General features: G+C 39.9%; 1 protein-coding gene across 1 annotated transcript; it reads left to right on the top strand.

The window, feature by feature from the left end:
- Nucleotides 1–1,428: 1,428 nt before the first annotated feature.
- LOC133775031 (nuclear receptor corepressor 1-like) lies at nucleotides 1,429–5,830 on the top strand. Its single transcript, XM_062213133.1, is given in 6 exon segments — nucleotides 1,429–1,503; nucleotides 3,964–4,936; nucleotides 4,939–4,968; nucleotides 4,971–5,146; nucleotides 5,148–5,772; nucleotides 5,775–5,830. Coding segments are annotated over 6 exon segments (1,935 nt in total).
- Nucleotides 5,831–8,573: the final 2,743 nt, after the last annotated feature.

Raw genomic sequence — 8,573 nt, 5'->3', positions numbered from 1 at the left:
GAAACTCTAAATGCTATATGAATATAAGGAGCTTGAACAATATCCTTTTGAATGAATAATGAGCCAAAGATCAAAAATTATATTTAAAAATTATTTGAGACTAATGAATGTAAAAAAACCCAATTTTATTAGGCATATCAAAAGCCATACTAAGAGGAAAGCTTACAGCAGTTAGTGCCTAAAAGAAGTAAGAAAATATAAAATAAGAGGCCAGCACTGTGGCATAGCAAGTAAAGCTGCTGCCTGCAGTGCCTACCAGTATCCCATATGGGCACCAGGTCGAGTCCTGGCTGTTCCAATTCCAATCCAGCTCTCTGCTATGGCCTGAGAAAGCAGTAGAAGATGGCCCGCACCCGTATGGGAAACCCCAAGAAAGCTCCTGGCTCCTGGCTTCGGATGGGCGCACCTCCAGCCATTGTGGCCAATGTGGGCACGACCCAGAGGATGGAAGACCCCCCCCCCCCTTCTCTGTGTAGCTCTTTCAAATAAATAAATAAGTATTTTTTAAAAAAGAAGATATAAAATAAACCACTAACAATTCCACTCAAAAACCTAAAAAAATAAGAAAGAAAAACATCAAACTCAAAGTAGAAGGCAAAAATTTCAAAATCAAAACAGAAATAAATAGAGACTAAAACAATAGAAAAGGTCAATAGAAGAGCTGTTTTATTTTCAAAACATAAAATTGGCAAACCTTTAGCTAAACTAAGAAATACTCTCTAATAAATAAAATCAGAATGAAAATGGAAATATTACAACTGATTCCAATGAAGTGTAATAGGTCATTAGGGAATATTATGAATAACTATATGCCAACAAATTGGAAAACCTAGAAGAAATGAATAAGTTTCTAAATACATATAACTTACTAAGATTAAATCATGAAGACACAGAAAATCTGTACACATCAATAATGAAAATTAAGATTGACTCAGTAATCAAATGTCTTCCAACAAAGAAAATCCAAGACCAGATGACTTCACTGCTGAATAATTAGAGAAAAACTAACACCAATTTTCAAACTATTCCAAAAATTGGAAAATCAGGGAACCCTTTTAATCTCACTGTCTTAGACTAGCTTCACTTTGATTCTAAAACCAGATGAGGACAGAATGAATGAAGCAAGCAAGCAAACAAGCAAGCTGGAAACCAATATCCCTGTTGGACAGAGATGTGAAATACCAGCAAATGTAACACATTCTTCAAAAGATCATTTATGATGATCAAGTTGGATTTGTCTCAGATATGTAGGGACGTTTCAACATACACAGATTCATAAATGTAATACATCACATCAACAGAATGAAGGATAAAAAACGTATGATCACAAGATACAGAGGAAGAAACATTCAATAAAATTCAGCATTCATTCATGATTAAACCAAAAGTCGAATACATTAGGTGGAAAAGCACATATTCAACATAACAATGGCTGTATCTGACAAACCTACAAACAACATCAGGTTGAATGGGGAAAAGCTGAAACATTTTCCTAAGAAAAGGGTATCTACTCTCACCACTCTTATACAATGTAACACTGGAAGCTTTAGTCAGAGCCATCAAGCAAGAGAAAGAAATAAAAGATGTGTAAACAGAAAAGGAGGAAGTCAAATATTCATGTTTTCAGATGTGGTCCTATATAGGCATAAACCTGAAGACACTACTAAAAAACTACTGGAATAAAAAAACTCAATAAATCTGTGGAGTACAAAAATCAACATGCAAAACTCAGCAGCCTTTATATATATATATTTATATTTTATATATCATATATCATATATAATCATATATTTATATATTTATATATTAATATTTTTATATATTTATATATATCAATAACCAATTCACTAAGAAAGAAATTATAAGATCAATAAAACACATGAAAAAAAGAAAGAAACCCACGTCCATGGATCAGAAGTATTAGTATTAACAAAATGGCCCTATTGGCCATGTGATTTTGGATTTAATGCAATCACTAATAAAAATATCTATAACATTTTTCATAAAATTAGACAAAACAATGTTAAAATTCATATGTAAGCACATAGCAAGAGCTGTCTTAAGAAAAAGAATACAGCTGGAGGCAGCCAACTATCAGATTTCAAGACATGCAGCACCTATCGTATGATACCAATAAGTAGGCAGAGTTATAGCCAATTGAACAATGCACAGATTTCAGGAACTGATCCAACATCTACAGTCCACTAATCTTCGACAAAGATGCCAAAACTGTATACATAAAGAGGACAGTCTTCCAAAAATGGTCCTGGGAAAACTGGATAGTCATGTACGGAAGATGGACTCTTGACTCCTATCTCACTCTGTGCAAAAACCAAGTCAAAATGAGTCATATTTGTATATTTAAGGCTTCAAACCATGAAACTACTAGGAGAAACATAGGGGAAATACTTCTAGACATTGGAAATGATATTTGGATAAGATGACAAAAGCACGTTCCACAAAGCCAAAGTTGATAAATGGGATTATGGCAAACTAAAATGTTTAGTTTTAGTACAGCAAAAGAAACAACCAACAGAATGAAAATACAACTGACAGAACGCGAGAAAATATTTATAAACTATGAATCTGCAAAAGGATATTTATAACCATGATATAGGAGGAACTATAACAACTCAACTGAAACCAAACAATCCAATAAAGAAATGGGCAAAAAGAACAAACAATTCCCAGAAGAAATGCAAACAGTGAACAAATACATGGAATGATGATTATAGTAGCACTAGACTTCAGGGAAATATAAATTAAAACCACAATGAGATATCATTTTCATTCAAAGCATTTGAATGGGAGATCCTATGGGCTCCTGGCTTTGGCCTTAGCCAGTCTTTGCTGTTTAAAAGTTTTGGGGATTGAATCAGTAGAAGGAATATCTCTTTGTCCCTCTGCCTTCCACAAAAAATAAATAACTTTCAAAAATTTTAGAAGTTCACTTTCCAAATGGCCACAACAGCTAGGCTGAAGCCAAGAACAGGAACTCCATCCAGGTCTCCCACATGGGTTGCAAGAACTGAAGTACTTGGAGCATCTTCTTCTACCTTCTCAGGAATATTAACAAGAAGCTGGGTAGGAAGCAGTGTATTCAGGACTCCAACTTGGCCTGCAATATGGGATGCAGATGTCTCAAGTGATGAATTAAACTGCTGCACCACAACTCCTGTCCCTAAATAAAAATTTATTTTGGTGGTCCATGTTGTGTTGTAGTATGTAAAGCTGCTGCCTAAAACACTGGCATCCCATATAGCCTCCGGTTCCTGTATGGCTGCTCCACTTCTGATCTAGCTCCTTGTGAATGGTCTGGGACAAGCAGACGAAGGTAGCACAAGTACTTGGGCCCCTGCCAGACATGTGGGAGACTCGGATAAGGCTCCTGGCTCCCAGCTTTGGCTTGGCTCAGTCCTGGCTAATGTGGCCATTTGGGGAGTGAACCAACAGAAGGAAGATCGCTGTCTTTTAGATAAATAAAGAATTTAGATAAATAAAGAATTCTTTAAATATTTTTAAATGAGATATGATCTCACTCTAGCTCAATTGGTCATTATCAAAAAAAGAAAAAAATCACAAACTCAGGTGGAATGTGGAGAAAAAGGAATATTTATACACTGTTGATGGGGATGCAAGGTCTTACAGCCATTGTAGAGAACGTTATAAAAATTCTTTAAAAAACAAAGTAGATTTATCATATAACCCAGTTATCCCATTTCAGGTGTGTGTGTGTGTGTGTGTATATATATATATATATATATAAATATATAAAATAAATTTAATCAGAGAGATACTTGCTTTCTCTTGTTCATTGCAACTTCATTCACAATTGCCAAAAAGATATGAAATTAATTGAAATGTTCATTGATGGATCAATGAATAAAGAAACATGACATGTATGCAAACAGAAATTATTCATCCATAAAAAAACAATCAAACACCCAACACACCTTGCTGCAGCCGCAAGTGCTGAGCGGGAGCGGGGAGCGGGAGAGGGAGAGGGAGAGGGAGAGGGAGAAAGAGCGGGAACGGGAACGAGAGCGGGAGCGCATCGCGGCAGCCTCCTCCGACCTCTACCTGCGTCCAGGCTCAGAGCAGCCCGGCCGGCCTGGCAGTCACGGATACGCTCGCTCCCCGTCCCCGTCAGTAAGAGCTCAGGAGACCATGTTGCAGCAGAGACCCAGTGTTTTCCAGGGAACCAATGGAACCAGCGTAATCACACCTTTGGACCCAACTGCTCAGCTACGAATCATGCCACTGCCCGCTGGGGGCCCTTCCATAAGCCAAGGCCTGCCAGCCTCCCGCTACAACACTGCTGCGGACGCCCTGGCTGCTCTTGTGGACGCTGCAGCTTCTGCACCCCAGATGGATGTGTCCAAAACAAAAGAGATGTCTTCTCACAGGTATGAAACAACTAGCGATGCTATTGAGGTCATAAGTCCTGCCAGCTCACCTGCACCGCCCCAGGAAAAACTGCAGGCCTATCAGCCAGAGATTGTTAAGGCAAATCAAGCCGAAAACGATCCAGGCAGACAGTATGAAGGACCATTACATCACTATCGACCACAGCAGGAGTCACCATCTCCACAGCAGCAGCTGCCCCCTTCCTCACAGGCAGAGGGGATGGGACAAGTGCCCAGGACCCATCGGCTCATCACACTTGCCGATCACATCTGTCAAATTATCACACAGGATTTTGCTAGAAATCAAGTTCCCTCGCAGACTCCCCCGCAACCTCCCACTTCTACATTCCAAAATTCACCCTCTGCTTTGCTGTCAACACCTGTGAGGACTAAAACATCAAGTCGTTACAGCCCCGAGTCCCAATCTCAGTCTGTTCACCATCAGAGACCAGGTTCCAGAGTTTCTCCAGAAAATCTTGTGGATAAATCCCGGGGAAGCAGGCCTGGAAAATCCCCAGAGAGGAGTCACGTCTCTCAGAGCCCTACGAGCCCATCTCCCCACCCAGGTTCCAGTTGTGCAGGAGAAGCAGGAAAGCATGCTGCTCTTGTCTCAGCGGGGAGCTGAGCCTTCGGAGCAGAGGAGTGATTCCCGCTCACCAGGCAGTGTTAGCTACTTGCCTTCATTCTTCACCAAGCTTGAAAACACATCACCCATGGTTCAATCAAAGAAGCAGGAGATTTTTTCGTAAGTTGAACTCCTCTGGTGGAGGTGACTCTGATATGGCAGCAGCTCAGCCAGGAACTGAGATCTTTAATCTGCCAGCGGTTACCACATCAGGCTCAGTTAGCTCTCGAGGCCATTCTTTTGCTGATCCTGCCAGTAATCTTGGTCTAGAAGACATTATCAGGAAGGCACTCATGGGGAGCTTTGATGACAAAGTAGAGGAGCACGGAGTGGTCCTGTCGCAGACTGTGGGAGTAGTGCCTGGTGGCGCCAGCACGGCAGTTGTGACCAGTAGTGAGACACGGAGAGAGGAAGGGGACCCATCACCTCATTCAGGAGGCGTTTGCAAACCAAAGCTGATTAGCAAGTCAAACAGTAGGAAATCAAAATCTCCCATCCCTGGGCAGGCCTACCTGGGAAGTGAACGGCCCTCTTCGGTCTCCTCTGTGCATTCCGAGGGGGACTACCACAGGCAGACGCCAGGGTGGGCCTGGGAAGACAGGCCATCTTCAACAGGCTCAACACAGTTCCCTTATAACCCCCTGACCCTGCGGGTGCTCAGCAGCACGCCCCCAACACCGATTGCATGTGCCCCCTCTGCTGTGAACCAGGCAGCTCCTCACCAACAGAACAGGATCTGGGAGCGCCCGCCCCGCTGCTCTCAGCACAGCATGAGACACTGTCAGGCAGTGACGACTGAACCACACGGGGAGGGGTGGGGGGGCACGGCATAGGGAGGGGCTCGTGCTCGGGTATTTTAATTGCAGGTCAAAAACCTGCCCATATGATTTGTGCCCAGAGACTTTTCAGGAGAGCCAGGGCCATAGATGATGGAGAAATGATGGAAATTCATTTGGAGCATCAAACGGGAAGAAACAGAAAATAGCCTTTGATACGCCGCAATTCAGTGGATTCTAATAGTGGAGGGTTGAAATGTAGAGTTTTTAAAAGTGGACAATTCCTGTTCCTACATCTGTTTGTAAAGAAAACCATAATGTCTTTAAATCACTCATGTAAATAGATGACCTTTTTGCAGTGTAAAAAAAAAAAAAACAAAAAACAAAAACAAAAAACAATCAAATCCCAGCACTTCTGTCAAAATGGGTAGAATTGGAGATCATAGTGCTAAGTGAAAAAAGTCAGACACAGAAAGACAAGTACCATGTATTTACTCTCATAGGTGGAAGTTTAAAAGTAATAGTTGATTTGAACTTTGAATAGTTACTACCAGGGTTTTGGGGATGGGGGATAGAGTAAGGCTGGGTAACAGGTTCCAAAACACAATCAGAAGTAACAACTCCTAATCTTTGACAACACCATGGGCTGACTATGGTTCACTATAATGTATCATGTGATGTATAAAAAGCTGAAAGAGAGGAGCAGGTAGGCTCCAAGTACAAATAAAATATAAGGAAAAAGAAAGGTTCTTCGCCTGGTGTGATTGATTTATTCTGTGTATATGTATTGAAATGTTGAACTGTATTCCATGAAAATGTGTATGTTTTACAAGTTAATACAACAATGTAACAAATAGAATAATTTTTAAAATCCACAGGCCCATATGCTATTTAAACAAGCACAAAAAAATTGGCTTCATTTTCAGTATCATTAAAACAAATTTCAAAAGAATTTATTCATGAATAAAGAATAAGTTTCTGCTTCCAGATATGGATGCTGGTCACTTAGGTGAATTTACTCATTAACTGAATAATTTACTTGGACAAATCAGTCTTAGAAGTTCTGAGAACTGCCCACATTTTTACCTTAGAAAAATAGTGTATCATACAAGCTACAAATTTACTCTGTCACACACAATGGTTGGAATTATTTTTAAAAAAATATTAAATTAAAATATTAAACTGCCTATTGCAGTACTAAAGTCATGATGTAATTACAATAGTCAAATGACAGCTGATATTAAAATATTAGAAGGAAAGTCTTTTGATTTTAAAACTTGCTTTGAAGGTAATTCCAAAGTAGAGTTAAAAAAAAGTTTTAAGCAATAATAATCTCATTTCAATAAATATGTAGACACTCCTAAGATTTTACTTTGAAGAAAAGTACACATTTGCATATGCAAATTTTGCTTCTTTGTTGAAAAGAAAAGTATCCTCAAAAGGTTATGAAAATGTGACATGGAATTTCAGAGGTTTGGAGGTGACTGACATAGTATGGTTAATAAGGATGGTAAATATAACAAGATGCAGTTAAACCTGAGTTTTTAAAATGGTTTGAATAGTTAAGATAGCAGAGTCGAAAATGTTTTTCAAGAGTTATGTACCATGTAGGTTCCTGCCTAGAGAATATTCCAGGGACTTCCATGCGACAACAAGTTGACTTTGAGCTAACCAGGTGGGAAAGTGAAAACACTAATTCTGGAAAGCTAGATTGAGGTCAGGTTACAAATGTTCAAATTCCAAGTCATTTGGGTTCTTTTGTCATCCACCAAACTCAAGATCATTTTTTTCTTTGACTTCTAGAAACCTTTATATCTGTATTTTAGATAGGTATTTATTATTTATAGTTTTTGCCACCAGCTATCTTTTTTTATATATTTGCCATTTCTTCAAGTAGACTGAATTCTTTAAAGGAAAAGCCCTTTTATCTTTCATTACAAGCTATGTGGCACTTAGTTAAGTTTTTGTAATATTATAGTTAACCCAAAAACCATGTGTGACTAGAAAGCTGTCTTGTACTTCCAAAAGCTTATCAATTTTGTGGAATCAATCTACAAACACAATCCCTGCTTAACCTCTGCAAATCATAGGAAGGAACAAGTGAAACATTACATGGCGTAGGATAAAGATTACTGGCTTAGGTTTAAATTCAGGGTCCTAATTCCAGTTATATTGCTGGCTTTCTTTTGGACCTGGCTTATCAGATTCTCCTCTGCCATCTCATTTGTAAAACTGGGTTATTACTTCCAGCCCTTTGTTTCAGAAGAATTTTTTCACAGTTAGGGCTGAATAGTAATAAGATAGATAAAATACTTTAAACAGCAGAGAGGATTAAGACTGAAAGATCGAGGGGCCAAGATGGCAGAATAGTGAGGGCGCACACTGATAGTCCGGGAAAAGATAGTTTAATAAAAGTGGAGTCACTGTAGTCTCAGGAAAAGGCTCGGGAAAAAATTGCAGAGGAAACTCTCCCGGATCTAGTGGATGTAACATGGAGGACCTACGGGGAGAGCAAGAACACCCACGGTGCAGAGGACAGCCGCAGAGTCTGCGCGCCAGCGCTGGAAGGGGAGGTGAGACAAAATCCTCAGCAACCCGAGACATTGGTGGGGAAAGGCAGAAAGAGCCTAGAGGGAATGAGGCTGCAAGCCCCGCTGGGGAAAGTTCACCAGGCTGACTGGAGGAGAGAAAAAAACGAATAAATAAGGGGAACCGGCACGGACACTAGCCTCTCTCTCCACTAACCTTACAAAGCCAGTAAGACAA

The sequence above is a fragment of the Lepus europaeus genome, chromosome 16, assembly GCF_033115175.1.
Source record: "Lepus europaeus isolate LE1 chromosome 16, mLepTim1.pri, whole genome shotgun sequence".
Taxonomy (NCBI): domain Eukaryota; kingdom Metazoa; phylum Chordata; class Mammalia; order Lagomorpha; family Leporidae; genus Lepus; species Lepus europaeus.
This window is presented reverse-complemented; position numbering and strand designations above follow the sequence as displayed.